The sequence below is a fragment of the Gallinula chloropus genome (assembly GCF_964237585.1).
Source record: "Gallinula chloropus genome assembly, chromosome: 2".
Classification (NCBI taxonomy): domain Eukaryota; kingdom Metazoa; phylum Chordata; class Aves; order Gruiformes; family Rallidae; genus Gallinula; species Gallinula chloropus.
Genome location: NC_140086.1, coordinates 53,802,690 through 53,818,418, shown reverse-complemented (window position 1 = coordinate 53,818,418; position 15,729 = coordinate 53,802,690). Strand labels below are relative to the sequence as shown.

Below are 15,729 nucleotides of genomic sequence, written 5' to 3'. Positions count from 1 at the left end.
ATTAGGGCTGACTTAGATTAGCCAGGGGATTCAGTTAAGATCTATGTTACCTGACACATGTCAGTAGGAGTCTCGGTGTTGCCTGCATGTGTTCCAGCTGAATAGAGTTAATACATAGCGCTTCCTGCCTTGCTTCTTCCAAAGACTGTGTGCAGCTTTTTAGGAGTTAAGGTACTTCTCAATTCAGGAAGCATAATGTTCTGGAAATCGATACTGATGTTGTCCAGCTCATAATAATCAACTGAGAGGCTGAGCAGGAAAAGGCTTTTTGCTTCAGTTTGGTAATTGAAACAAAAATAAACATGATAGGGCTACATTTTCAGTGTTTTTTATTATTATTCTAAATTGTTAAGGTTTTTCACGGAACCTGAAGAAATCTAAATGAAAAATAAAAGTAATTTTTGGAAATGCCCCAAGGCGGAGGGAGGATGCCAGTGTAGCATTTCTGGGGCTGGAGCATTTCAACCTAGCCAGGAGAGCCTCAGCTTCCCCACAGCTCCTTGCAGCTGGGAACATCTGGGCTATGTGGTGTTCAAGGAAAAGGTCTCTCATAACCTTGATAAGAAAGCACATCTAAGCAGTTAGACAGCTGGGGTCTCTTGCATTCCTTCCAGTTGATATACACGACGTATCTTACAGAGACCGAAAGAGAACCAAGAATTAAACCTGAGTCACTCTTCTGAATGTCACACCAAGTAAACAGCAGGTTGGGCTTAACATTCCACCTTTTGGCCCAGCAGAGGACATGGTCACAACCAAAAGAAATGCCAGAAGTTCAAAACAGGAAAAATAATGATTTGCACCTGTTTTCTGCATCTAGTCTTATATTTCATACTTAGTAAATAGTTTCTGAAAGTGTGGGCAGTGAAATGATGAGTTTAGCAGACAAAAGTCTTCATTTTGATACTTTGGAGGCACCAGCCATTTTTCATATTGGTGGAAGCTATTGAGAGAGGTTGACCTACATCAACAAATACTTTCAGATGCCCTGAACTGGCGTTTTCTTGGGAATAAATGATTAGCTGAAAACTTCCCAGTGACATGTTGCCTCTGGTTCCCCCAACTTGGTGTACCAGTTGGACACAAGCCAGGCAGCAGGAGCTTGTTCTCCATCTGGAGAAGTTTATAACAATGTTTGGGTCGTGCACACTCCCACCCAGGTACTGTGGGGCTCATGGCTGGTTAACCTGTTTGCAAGAGCCCAGGAGAGGATGATCTTTTACCCACTTTCTAACCCAGACAGATAGAGCTCCGTTGGCTCCAAGGGTCCTGTCCTTATCTCTGTCCTTGCTGATGGCCTCATCGGGGCAAGACTGTGGCAGTCCCTCCATGTCTTCTCCAGGTATATTGCCCAGGGTGGTCCTCACCCCAGAGAGCCTGCTGCTTCTTACTGGGGTGCCTGATTTCCAGACCAAAACTAAATAAATGTTCACTTTATGATAATCTCCTAAAAATATTAGTTGTCATACAAGATCCTAACACTTTGCATGGGTGATTTTTTTTTCCAGCTGAGCCCCACGTGGTGTTTGCTGGGCTGCTCTTGTGTTTTCTTATCCCTGTGTGTTGACAGGGTGAGCAAAATGCCAGAGATGGGTCTAGGTGGTAAGGAAATAACCTGCTTGTAAAGCAAAGCTTTGATAGGCAGCGAGGTCTGTCTCTCACAGTTTATCTTGCTCTGACACAAACGCTTTCATCTGAAGTGGATGAAGCTTGGGTATAGCATGAGAATAGGCTATAATGTTTTTCTAGACAACCCCAGCATTGATGGTGTGATACTGTACCCCAAACCTAAAAGCCCTATCATCATGCTACCTCTTCTTTCTCAAGAGCATCTTTCTGTGCTGTGGTTTCTGTGTGATGTTGTTTGGTTGGTGGTTTGTTGTTTTTTTTCTACTCCAGCCTGGCAATGTAGGTCAGGGAGAGCTCTGTGGCTTTTAAATTCAGATGGCAAGATTACTCTCTGTAAATCGGACTATGTTGATGGTAGAGCTTTTTTTTTTCCTCTGCTGAAAATAAACAGAATGTTTACAGATGATTTTTGTACTGATAGATGCCAGTAACTATTTACAGTATGGATAGTGGTCGGTTCCCTTTGCCATGTCGCTGCTAGGCTGCTTGTGTATTTCCAGCAGTTACACAGGAGAGCTGAGTGTTTGCTGAGCTCATCCAAGTGTAGGTAAAATAAGGAAAATATTTATATTTATAACCCCCACTGGAAAGCTTCAACTGCTGTGTGGAATCCTGAGGGACCAGCTTGCATTTCCATGGGGTGTCTTGGGGGAGGTAGAAAGGCAGTCAGGAGGCATTAAGCCAGTGGATCAGCTGCATGTCTGGTTAAAATCCAAGCCCAAACAATCTGTGTTCTTAAGAAAAACTGAGCGGGGGGTGGATGGGGACACACGATGCAACAGCGACATGAAGACTTTCCTCTGTTGAAAAGCCTCCAAAATCATGGAACACAGTTTATTGTTTTGTGTTAGAGATTTAACAATGTCCGAGACTAATCTGTGTGCTGAGAAAGGAACTGAGGATGTTTGAGGAGGAGCCTCCACTGGGTTTTAGGTTTGACTGAAGAGCAGTGCTTATGAGCTGTTAACAGGTCTCAATCTTTACAGTGTGAATTCTCTTGATGCACTGGGGATGCCCAAGCATTTGATAATCATCACACTTGATGGGTATTTCTGTAGCCGCTGTTCTATAGCCATAGCTGTTAGCACCTCCATGTATGAAGGTTTGCTCCGGAGTATTTATTATGTCTCAGGTGCCCTCTTTTACCACTCTGTGCTCCCATAAACCGAGTGCCTGTTTTATCCCTCAGTCAGTACGCTGAGAGCTCCTGTGATGCCAGTGCTGGTGTGATCTCTGCTGCTGATCTGGAAGGCTAAAAAGCCCTAATTTGGTTTGGTGCCAGAATCAGGACTAGGTCACCAATCTTCTTACTGGGATTTAGCAGTCCCCTGTGTTTGGTTTTGTTATTTTATTTTATTTTTTTTTTTTTTAGATTAGTGCTGGCTGTGTAGGATTGCAGGCTCAAAACAGCATTAGCAAAGGTTGCCTCTGATAAAAACTATGTCATGTTATACAATGTCATTGACACTCGGTGCAGGTATGTAACTGTAGCATAGGCAGCATTACACATGCAACTAAACGCTTGTATTAAATACTTGGGAAAATAGGCATCAGAGACGTTTATTTTGAGGAATAGTAATGCATTTCACTGTGCTATACTGCAATAAGTATCAATAAGCTGATAAATTATAGTGCTACTCTTACTTGGGGAGGTGGGGAGGGGCAATGCTCAGTTGTCACTCTGACAAAATGCCTTCTAGTGTACCCTAAGTTTTCGTAGGTGATAACTCAGTGATAACTCCTCACTTGGAGGGCAGTATGGGACAGAGCTCTAAATTAAGAAGCAGAGATAGGCAAAACAATACTGCAGTTTTTATTTCAGAGTATTAGAATATGTTGATCACCTACTGGGGTGCATATAGACACATAAAATGGTCAGTGAAATAACATTTTGCATTTGTAGAGCTTGTATCGGTATGCAGCTTTCAGGACAGGCTTTTTTTTGGTGTCCTGAATATTCATATTGGGGAAAAAAAAAGAAAAAGGCTTTTTAACACAGCTTTTATTCAACTATATCTTACTGATAGTGCCTAGCTCTTATTTCTTCTCACATCTGCCTAAATTGTTTCTTCAGTAGACTGTATTTTGGAGTGTGACCTGCGACTTTTCCAAATGCCTTTTCATTAGTAGCTATAATCACATACATAAAAGATTGAATGGTATTTCCTTTTGACAACTGAAAAACAAACGTATTTTGCTTTGAAACTTCTATCTTATTGCCTTTATTTTCTTTTCCAACTGAACCCACCTGAAGGGCTGGCAGAAAGGTCTTGTTCAGTATCTCCTACACATGCTGGTGAACTGCTTACAAACTGGTCCAGAGTATTATGTCCATTTAAGGGATATGTGTATCCTCACAGACATTCATTTATAACACTCTGTATATGTCAAACCCCCCATTTTTCCTTAAGAAACATAAAACAGTTGGCATAAGAAGACGGGATGAGTTAATTACTTTAAGCTTTTCTGTCTCTCTAGGGAATTTGTTGTTTCCTTTGTCACTTTGTAGATCTTTCTGCAGTCTTTGGTGTACAAAGTTTCCAACTTCAGCGAAGTTTTTGTTCAGTAGCAGGAGTGACTTAAATACTTCATGTAACCCCCAGAACATGGCTTGCACTGAACTTTTCAGATAAACCTTGATTTTTCTGGAACTGTCAGTGCCATGTTCAGCAGGCACAGCAGCAGATGTGGGGGCCTGAATTCCAGTGGCTCAGTCATGTTACACGTTTAAAAGCTCTCATCTTTCAAGTTCTACGTGTCATCTGTAAGATGTACTTCAGTAAACCAGAGGAAAACTTGCTGATTTTCTGCTAGCTGATACCTCAAAATAGATTCTACATCCTATTTTTCTTCCTGGATGTTCCCCAATTTGCTTCCTGCTAGGGACTTCATGGAGAGAAGATAGATACTCCAGAAATTTAAGGTTTCTTTTCTTCTCTATCACTTTTCTCCTTCATCTTCTTTTCCCCATGGAGAGAAAATGTGGAGAAGTGTAATCAACACAAAAGGTTGTTTTGTGAAATGCAAGATACAAATGTGCACAAGTGAAGTTAAACTTTTTTTTAATTGCTTCTTCCATTTATCTTCCTTAGGTAAAATAAACTTTCTGCTATTTTTTTCATCTTCTAATCAAGATATGTTCAAAAAAATGTGTTCTTCCTGTTTGGAAGTTTTCTGGCCTAATGTGCAGTGATTAGCTTATAGAATTGTTCGGTATCCTGGCCAGCTGAAACTCTTCCAGAAAAAATCTGAGCATCACATAGCATTTAGGTTTTAAAATTTCATTTGCAGATTGAAAAAATGCGCTCCTTACCAGAATGACTGTGTGAGTTTAGGGCCTCTGATTGATTCTCTGTGGATGGAGAAGCGCTGATGTGGTTACCAGGTCCTCTGCATTTGGAATGTGCATTTACTCATATATTTGTGTTTGTTTCGGTATGTAAGTATTATGTGCATTAAATAGGGCACATATTTGCCAATGCATATTAATTTATGATGTATTTCTGATGGTCAAATTCCTCCCTGAGAAATGGGGTCCTCAGTGCAGAAGTGATTTTGGAAGCTTGCATGTGCTTGAGCTTGTGAGTAATGGCTCTTTGCGCAAGTACTGTGGGCTGTTTTTTGGGGTTTTTTTCTGGGATTGGGCATATTTTTGTGTAAATTGGGTAATTCACGAAGAAGGAATGAGAAAGTATGTTGTCAGGAGGCTGGAATTTGGTGACTCGGGAACTCAGCTGGGGGCATTTGTGGGAAGAGAGTGCTTACTGCGGCAAGTACAAAGTATTCCTGACAACCAGATAACCACTTGCACTTGTTTGTGTTGCCAGAATAATTGCAGAAGCTGAGACAGAGGGAGGGAGGAAGGAACTTCTCCATGCCTATGCTAGTTAGTTGTTGCCATATCCCTTTTAACTTTTCCTTAGCAGAAAATCTCCTAGAGGAGGTCTGTGGTGTAGAAACCAAAGTGTCAGTCACAATAACTTGTAAAATGCAAGTTAAATTGAAACAGTAAAAAGAAATCTAACCCGTGGTCTGGACACAATCAGAATCTTTTTTTCATCCTGCACATTGTAAATGAAAAAATTTGGTAATACTTCCCCACAAGAAAGAAGAACGGGGTGGGGGGAAAGGAAGAAGTTAGTACAGCCACATGCCAAAATACATCACAGCATGCAAGGCTAGAGCCAGCCCACACGTTTTATGCTGTGTGTTGTTCCGATCCACTGGAAAATGCAAATGCTAATTAGGGACGTGAACCAGATAACCTCCACGTCAGTTAAAGCCCAATTATTCCTACCGGGATTTCATGATACTAATCTGTTTGTCCTTCTTCCAGCGATGGTGCCCGACTGGAGTTATTACAGTCGTTGTAGGGAGTTCAGCGCCAGGCTGGTGCTAGCGCTGCCTTGTTCGCTGGCTGCTGGGCAGGAGAGTGGCGATGTCACGTTGGCATATGTATTCGTGCTGAAAGATACGTGCAGACTCTAGCAGTTTAAAATCCAGGTCCACAGCTGTGATACTTGCTCCTTCACTGAACAGAAAGGGGGGTGGGGGGGGTGAATTTCAAGTTCATTGGGGTGCCCTGACCGTCTAGGTACCATGCAGTGGAAACGAGGGTTATTGGTAGGAAAAAAAATGAACCCCTTTTACAGCCGTTCGGCTGTGGGAACTCCTCCTGTCCTTGGGTTTTCCCTTCTCTGTAAAACTCAGTCCGGCTGTGGTGCCTTGTAATTGCTTTCAGACGGGAGGGGCATACCTGCATGCTGCAGACAGCTTCCTCCCCCAGCCCTTGCTCAGCGTTTTGCATCCACATGAGACTGCAGCATCAGATGCAAAAATAGAACCTCTCCAAAATGCGACACCTCGGAGGTTGCAATAGCTTTCATTTCTAGGAAGCTGAGAGGGCTGTTTTCTGCCCTTCACCTCCTCATCCAATTTCCCTATCAGCGAGAGGAAGGTAATCTGCTTGTAGGTAAAAATAGAATGTGAGAGTAGACTAATGCTCTACTGTAAGCTGGTATGTGACAGTTTACCCTATAGCACCTATCGTGGTGTACAGGGAGCCCTGTACTGGTTGGAAGGAACTGGGGATGCCCCTGGTTTGAGCAGGGCCATGGGCAGCACTGGATCAGGCCATCTGTGTCATTGCCTGGCAAATGCTTTGAAACCCTCTGAGAACTGGAGGTTCTTTGGCCTCGTTGAGGTATCAGTCCTAGTGCAGCACTGCACTGAGAAATTAGTCAGAGAGTTGGATTCAGGAAGAAGCCCGAGTGGTGACAGGTCCTCAGCATGGACAACTCTCCTGTAGCATAAAGCTAGGAAAGATGGCTGGTCTGGTAGGTTGGAGGTTACCTGGCAAGCAAAGATGTTTTTTACAAGGAGAGACTTCATCAGAAGAAAGGTTCAGGCTGCATCATTAGGGTGTGTGCCAAAATGCCCTTCGAACAGTTGTAAGTGGTTGTATTTCAGGGACGGCATGGGACTGCCAAACCAGCAGCCACAGCAGCTTGAAAGATGTGTGTCTGAGAGATGGTGCCTCCTGGTGTGGATTAGCCAAGCTTGTGCCCTTGCAAAGAAGCAAAATTTGCCTCATGGAGGTGTCAGTTTTGGATCCTGATAATTTTCCTCTGACACAACTAGTTTCCAGTCTGGGAAGCACCATCTGGCACACAGCATTTGAAGCTTCCTAATCTCTTCCCTATGAAAAGGGTTCTTGGGGTCTTATTAGCACTTGCATGACAAGGAAGTTGGTGTCATGTCTTTGTATGAAGTTTTGGTTGCTCATTTCCCATATAATTTGCCTCATTGCTTATCACATTACAGTAATACACAGTTTTGGTAGATTGATCACTGCAACATGGGGCTGCTTATTACCTGAGGGTCCTGATGGATGTCAAGGTGAACAGGAGGTAATGATGTGCCCTAGCAGCAATGAAGGCCTAGGGCATCCTGGGCCATCGTTAGACAATGTTTCCAGGTCAAAGGAGGTGATCCTTCCCCTCTGCTCAGTACTGGGGAGACACTCCTGCAGTTCTGGGCCCATTTCTGGGCTTCCTAGTACCAGAGAGACAGGCATACTGGAGAGAGTACAATAAAGGGCCACAAGGATGATGCAGGATCATCTCTCCTGTGAGGAAAGGCTGGGAGAGCTGGGGCTGCTCAGCCTGGAGTAGAGAAGGCTCAGGAGGATCCAATCAATGCATGCAAATACCTGATGAAAGTTGTAAAGAAGTCTGAGCCAGACTGAGTTCAGCAGTACCTGGTGCCAGGACAAGAGGTGACGTGATCAAAGAGAAATACAAGAAATTCCATTTAAAAATATGAAAAAAAAATATTACTGTGAGTGTGGTCAAACACTGGCACAGGTTGCCCAGGCAAGCTATTGGAGTCTCCATCCTTGGAGATACTCACAACTCAGGTGGGCACGATCCTGAGCAGGCTGCTCTAGGTGACCCTGCTTGAGCAGGGGGTTGGACTAGGCAATCTCCAGAGGTGCCCACCAACCTCATCCCATCTGTGGTTCTGTGATTACATTAGCGTGCAGATACTTTGTGACTGAGAGGACATGACCTATAATGAAGGCTTGTGTGTTTTTTGCTTTAATAATGTTTATAAGAACATTACAGCTTATGGGCTTAATCATAATAAACTTTCTCATTATTTTTATGCATTAAGAAATGCCAGACGTTGTACCCAAATGGCCACCAATGAAAATAATTGACTTTATAATAATCTTGTTATCCATCCAGAGCTAAAAAGGAAGTACTTAACTTTTCAGCTCCTCACCCTGTGATGAACAACATTTTCTCTTGGTCTGGGGGTCTTATAAGTGGAGGAGGGTGGGATGGAAGCTGTGGGCTGAAGAAGCAGGGGCTTGAGCATGGACTGTGTATGGGAAAGCCACTTAGGGGATGGGAGAGCCTTTTGTAGCCCTCAGCCCCCCTGAGGTGGGAGAGGCTCAGCTCCAAAACGAGGAGATGGTGAGGAGAGAGGCTGCTTCTCCTCTCCATCGTGTGTGGGAATTGCTGGTGGCCGCAGGCTTGCCAGGTTCACTGCTGCTGGCTCCTGTCACTGGGAGCTTGACCAGGAGGCTGTTTATTCCCATTCCAGCTTCAAGCGAGAGCCCTGGCCTTTACAGAGCTGCAGGGAGCAGGCTGTGGAAAGTGTAAAGCTTTTGTTCCCAGACTTTTGTACTCATTTCTAGCATTCAGTCTTTGTTTTGCAGCATTTCTGTTGTCTTGATTTCTGAAAGTTGAAGCAAAGTGTCTCCTTTTCCTTATCTGCACCTTTAATTTCATCCTATTTCGTGCCTGAAGAGTGAGGGGTATTTCTGGGGGAGAATCTTGCTGTATTTATGTTTCAGAAAAACTCTTCATTTACAGGGCCAGTTATTTATAGCATCATCTGACAGTAATTATTTTTTTTTTTCAAATTTTGTAATCCATATTTTTGGACTGCTGAGAGCTGGTTGGCATTTTGGCATTAAGCTGTGGTCCCCAGTAACTGGCAGACTGTCAGTTTTTCATTGTCTGTCACCCCAAAATGGTAGAAAGCAAAGGCTTACGATGGGGCAACATGGTCTAGTGGAGGCTGCCCCTGCCCATGGCAGCGGGATGGAACTAGGTGGTCTTTGAGGTCCCTTCCAACCCAAAGCATTCTGTGATTCTATGATACCCGTGCCTTTTCTGGCATGCTTTTCTGGGCACACAGTAAAACAGAAACAATTAACAAGAGCGTGGGAGGTCTGTTCAGTTACATATATTCCTAACTGAACCTCTTAATTTTCCATGGATGAATCCAGTGGCCTCCCTGCACTGTGTTTTTGTCTACCATTGTTTTGAGAGCATGTACGCTAATGCTACATGGGTATGCATCATCAGGGCTGCATTTATGCAGGTACTTGAGGATTTGGGGGGCACCAGTGATGGCTACATTGCCAAGCAGCCCCCACTCCCCGGATGACAATTGAATCCTCTAAATCCTGCTCCCACCAATGAGCTTTGACCTAGGCAGAGGCACGCTGGGAGCAGCGAGGCTGCAACATGAGGTTCGTTTATCTGGGTGCTGGTGGGGTGTTTTCTGCAGAGAGTGAGAAGGAAAGCGGTACTGGTAAGGCATCCCTTCAATGCTCACCAGTTCACATCTGGTGTCTGGTGAAGAGATGACCCCATCCAGGATGGGCTGTCAGTTATAGATGTTGTCTCTGATGTCCTCTTGCAGCACCAGCAAGGCTTTCCTGTATCCTGACAATGCAGGAGTTTTGTGGAAAGTGGCTGAGTTAAAACTTGGGCATCTTTGTACGGAAGGATGAGGAGGATGATTCATTGTTTCATGGACAAAAACTGCTCTGTGCAGGTTCTCCCAGGCTTGCCATGCTTATTCTCACTTGCCTGCGGTGTGTAGCCAAACAAGAAATCCTGAGCTTTGGGGCTTTTGTGGTCAGTTGCTTTTTATGACAGCAAATCCCCACACAACTGTTGCCTGCAGTCACCTGTCACAGCACCATACGTTGCAGCTGCTGTTTCTCAAAGCTGACGTCTGCGAGCTGCGTGGATCGGCTACATAAACCAGGGCCTGCGTTGGCCTTGTGTGACTCGTAAAATTAAGAGGACGTTGAAGTGTCACTATTTACACACGTAAATGCTGCAGATGGAGCGTTTCTCAGAGGGGGAATCCCATAGAGTGAACCAACTTCTCCCCATCCGGTGTAGCCGCTTGGTTTGTTATCGTGTTGACAGGCCAGAAATGTGGCAAAATGTGGCATTGCTGGCTCACAGTAGAAATGTGGCTGTTTTGGCTGGAAGGCTCTGACATGGTTCCCTTCTGCACACCAGTAGTCAAATCATTTTATTTGTCTGGTCATCTCCATGGAGCATCAAGTATAAAGCCACCAACCTCTTACCCACTTCCGAGTTAGGGGTGTGAAGGATTAAAGACATCTGTTTAAAATTACAGAGAAGCTGGGGAAGTAGTTGTGCTTCCTACTACAGGGTGGAAAGCGTGTGACAAGCCGAACAAGGTTCTACAGCTGTTTACTCGAGTGGTGCTGGAAGACAGAGTTAGAGCAATACGGTTGCAATGCGCTTCTGTGCCTGCTTGTTTCCTCAGCTGTAGGACACTTGTTTGGCTCTATCACCCACACTCTTCAGCTTCCCCATCAACAAAAAATATAGAGGATATTCCCCTGCTGCCTGTCTAATGTGCCACCGGAGCCTCAGTAGAAATACCAAATTCGACATTAATGAGGTTAAGCTGCACGACTCCCCCCCACCCACCCCCCACCATCGCTAGTAATTTTTTGCGTAGGGTGTACGGCACCAACCCCCAGTTCTCTTTTCTTTGTCTCTTGGCTTGCTTACTGCTTCCAAAATAGTTGGAGGCCAGCACTGGGCTCCAAGGGTTTGTTGGCATAGCTGTGTCAGCTTGGATTGTGAAGCATCCATCCCACGGCCAAGGCTGCTGGGCTGGCAGCGTGGTCCGGGCACAGCTCTATCAGCGGAGGCACGTAAACCTGGGGGGGTGGGGGCGTTCCCTTCTCTCTTGTGTCAGCCTCCTGCGCTGCGTTTGGAGCAAGTAGCGTATCTCCAGTCTGCTGCAAGTCCTGTATGCTGCAGAGAAAGGGACTGTGGTGCTGGCATCAGTTACAATATTTATGTATGAGCGTGTTTGATAGAAAGTGGGGAGACTTTAGCCAAGCAGCACTTCAGCAAGCAGGCAGGCCTGAAACAGTGGCCTGAATAATTTTTAATTGGTTATTGTTATTAATGCATATCAAAGTTGGCACAGGTAGCTTATAAAGAGGATGTTTCTGGGGTTTTTTGAGAGTTCTTCTCAATGTCACGTACAGTGCTGTGAGAGCTAGGGTGACCTGAGTTTATACTGTCCGATACAAGATGTACTACAAAGCTTCTGCTAAGGGCTCTGGCTGTTGACAGTGAGACATCTTCTCGTGTTAGCATTAAAGAAGGTTAGTGGAACACTGGAAAGCAGACTTCTCACCCATCTGCCTTCTCAATGAGATGATAGGCTCTTTCAGTGATCTCAGTAAATGATGTTAGCACATTTCCTTGTGGTTTAGACCAAAAAAGGGATTCTGGAATTGGTCCACATTGTTGCCGAAACAAGAAATATCTCCACATTTGATTTTTCCTCCAGATCATCCCTGGGTCACAAATCTGATAGTCCATGGCTTGGAATATCTTGTACCTTTGTTTGCTGCTACTGCTGCACACAAAGAATGCTGTGCTCTGCAGAGAGATGGCCTCAACATGTGTTTGAAGTTGCAGTTTTGAAAGACAGGAGAGAGATTCTAATTGAAACTTGAAACATGGTGTGTACTGACTCCGCAAGAAGACCTGGACTCCTGTGGGGCGGATTTGCCCCATTCAACAGATTCTGATGAAGCTTCAGGTCAATAGGTTTGAAAGATGGATGAGTTTGAATTAAAGCATTTTGGGGTTATTGTTTTGAGGATTAAATGGAAAAGGTGTTTCTTTATTACTGATGTTACTTTATTTTACAAACATGACTTATTTTTTGCTCTGTTCATTTCCCTCAGAAGCGTTCCAGAGGCCAAGTGCTCTTTGACAAAGTGTGTGAGCATCTGAACCTTTTGGAAAAAGACTACTTCGGGCTAACGTACAGAGACACGGAAAACCAAAAGGTAACCCACAGAGCTGCAAGCTTGCCTTTGACATGTAGATCTCAGAGCTCCTAGAGACACCCTCCATACAGTTGTAAACAGTCCAGAAGCTGTTTTTATCTTCCTTGCCAAATTCCATAGATGCAGCTTAAGCTATTATTTTTTCATAACTCTGTCCCTCTTGACAACATCCCCTGTGCTTCCCTGGCTTTGCTCTGTGTCAGCTGTTTATGACATGAAAAAAGTTAATCATGTAGCTGGTTCTCTTTCTAGTATGATTTATTTCATTACCACCACAGATGAAAGTCAGCTCTACACTCACAGATACACTACTAAAGATATAATACTAAAATATCGCTTATTTAATAAAATGGTTGGGACATAGGTAAGCAGGAACTGATTCACTGCTCCTGCTGGCTGCTGAGATAAAGTAAGGCTTTAAGTCCTGACCTGCCTTATCTTAGCGTTACTGCTGGTTTGGCTGAAGACAGAAGTCCTCAGAGGCAGTGGGCAGTGAATCATGTTCTGCTTGTCTGCACCTCAGCTTCAGGATTAAATAAGCTGTGTATTACTAGAGCCCAAGATGATGTAATGTTCAGGTGAGATACATAGATAGGTAGATAGATAGCTTATTCTCGACACGCTACAATGAGAGTATCAAAGGATAACTTAAAATGTGCCATGTGATTTTTTTTTTCTTTTACATTTTGAGATAAATATTTTGAAAGAAACCAATAACAAAGACTTTTAGCAATACCTGCAATAGCCCCACAGCTCATCGGGTGAAGGTACTTCGTGCTTTGTGTGGCCTGAAAGGTCTTCCCTGATGAAGCTGGAGCTGTTACTGTTGTTTTAGCTGTTTTTTGAGAACAACAGTTTTATTTTCTAGGCTTCCTTTTGTTTCAGTCATATAAAGTACAGAATAAATCAGTATTTTTGCCTCTTTTCCCCCTCCCCTTTCTTTAAAGACTTCTAAATGTGACCATTTTTTTTTTTCTGATTCAGAAAATCACTTAAGCAGACATTTGGTCTGTGCCAGTGCAAGATAACACTTCAGCATATGCTTAGTTTTGAGTTATAGTAAAAGTTAGGCGGATGTTTAAGTGCATTTATAGTTAGGTGTGCATTCTTGTACTGGAAAGAGAAGAATGTTTTTTATTACTAACAGGTGGTTTTGAAGCACTAAAGATTTAGAGATCCACTTTTACTTTACAGAGCTGAGCAGCTAAAAGAATACTGCCTACCTGCCACCTCATTTGTTGATCAACAACATCCATATTTTTAATGTCAGAGTATTGAGCAATTCCCCTCCATCCTCTGCCAGGTGACTTCCAGCCAGGCAATATGTGTGCCCACATCACATGTCACCTTCAAAAACAAATCCTGCTGCATCTTTAATTCCTTGGTGCATAGCATGCTGTTATGCCTAGTAATAGCCAGAGGTCTTCAGGCTCATGTTTTGCACCACAGACAGGGTTTGGACAGCTGTGAACAGGTTGTTTTTGTTGGGGAAGGATTGTTGTGTTCTCCATGTTTGATGTTTCTTTACTATTGTTTTTTTCTCTGATACATTTGTTTATCTTTCTTTGGAGAAAGTGGAACTTTCCTAGGGGAAATGAACTTTGTGTTCTGGGCTGTGTGACGCATTTTAAATATTAATTTGACTCCACTGGAGGACAAGCCTTTGCCTCCCAATGCCCAAGAGGCAGGTACAGAGCCCTCTGCTCTATTAATTGTACACCCTGTTTGCTGCAGTGGCACCAAGAGACCCCAAACTGCTGCACAGCTCCTCCAGAGGAATGTCCTTGCTTCTTGGCATGCATGGAGAAGTGACACGTCACCCTGATAATTCCCCACTTCCTTGTCAGGGAGTGTGTCTTGTGTAGTCACAGGGCTCTGCGTGGCATGGATGGGGGCAGCCCAAACTCTGCAGTTCTGCCTCTGGGTCCCTCTACCCTGGGGAACCCCTGGTGTTTATGTTGGGTTGAAATAGGACAGTGCCCTACTCTGTGACTGCTTATCCTGTAGCAAGGCTTTTTAGCTCTTCCACAATTAGAGCATAATAGCAACCATAGGGCCAAACAAGCCAAGTGCCTTCTTAACAAGCTTGCTGGCATTTAATTTTCCCAGAAGATAGTCTGTAAGAAGGTTTCTGTGGATTTATTTTACTAATTTCTATTTTCTCTTTTTAATTCAAACCATTCAGCCCTTCAACATTTGGGTAGGTTAATAAAAGTCCTGCTTCTACCCAGGGCCACATCTTGGAAGTCAGTGTTATTCCTGCCTAATGTTGCTCCAAGGAGAGGGGGCTGGCAGACCTTCACGTGTTCTAGCTCTGGCTCATGGCACTGGTTTAAAACAAAAATGTTTATTGTGTTTTCTGATTCAAATTGAAAAAGGAAACATTTTCTTTGCAGAATTGGTTGGACCCTGCCAAGGAAATCAAGAAGCAGATCCGAAGTAAGTTTGCTATCATCACGTGTTTGCTTCAGGGGGTTTGGAAAACTTTCATTCTGGTCCCTGTCTCTGCCCACCGCCACCCACCCCCTCTGGTCCTCTGCTTGTTGCTAAGCCACTCACTGCTTTTGTCTCGAATGGTCTGTCTTGCCAGGGGGGTGCCCCCAGCACCAGGGGCTCAGCACCCCCCTCTCCCTAACCCCTCTCCCCATCCCTGCTGTCTGCAAGTGGGAAGGGGACAGGCAGGACTGGGGCACAGCCCCCTTCTTGCCACTTTTCCCCAGGAGAGCACACTCACCCCGGGGCGACAAAACCTATTTCACAGTCTACTTTCGCATCCTGTCCTGAGTCTCCGGCACAGGAATTACCTTCATCTTTTAGGTATTTTACCCCATAATGAGTGCAGGCGGTTACTGAGGCTGGTAACACGTGAACTTGCATCGCTGAAAACAACTTGACATTTGCAGAAATGCAAAAAGCTGAAGTTTGACATTAAGCAACATAACCTTAGGGACTAGGCCATGTATATAAATTATTTCCTTGTGTTACTGATATTTATATCATATCCAGGAGTGCACATGCCCCATACTGAAATACTTCGCTCTATCTGAAATACCTTTCTTTCCTGCATTTCAAAAGCTTGAACTTTGCTCCTAAAATGACCATTCAATTCACAGAGAACCAGTCAATTTTCTGCTTCACATGAATACTTAAAGCTTGGTCGTTAAATTTAGCTGTCTGCTACATTAGAAATTCAAAAAGCCTCTCAAAGGAAAACCGTGTCAAGGCTGCTAGGCTCAAAATTTGACCTGCCTTTTTTTTCCCTTTCACTTTTTAGAAGTGATCAAATGTTTGTGTGTGTGACTTCTTGGCAGGAAAACCTCAGTAGTTTCTTCTCTCTGAATGTTTTGTAAATAACCTCTTCTAGCAGTTGAACTTTCACAAGCAAATACATCTGGTAGTTCACATTTGGTGGCTCATGCCTGGCAGATGAATCACTT

General features: G+C 44.0%; 1 protein-coding gene across 1 annotated transcript in view; it reads left to right on the top strand.

Annotated features, from left to right (window-relative positions):
* EPB41L3 (erythrocyte membrane protein band 4.1 like 3) overlaps positions 1-15,729 on the top strand; it is a 58,862-nt gene that overhangs the window by 6,017 nt on the left and 37,116 nt on the right. Inside the window, exons 2-3 of the mRNA XM_084280270.1 lie at positions 12,188-12,292; positions 14,689-14,731. Of these exons, the coding sequence (XP_084136396.1) occupies positions 12,188-12,292; positions 14,689-14,731 (148 nt within the window). The remainder of the gene's footprint in view (positions 1-12,187; positions 12,293-14,688; positions 14,732-15,729) is intronic.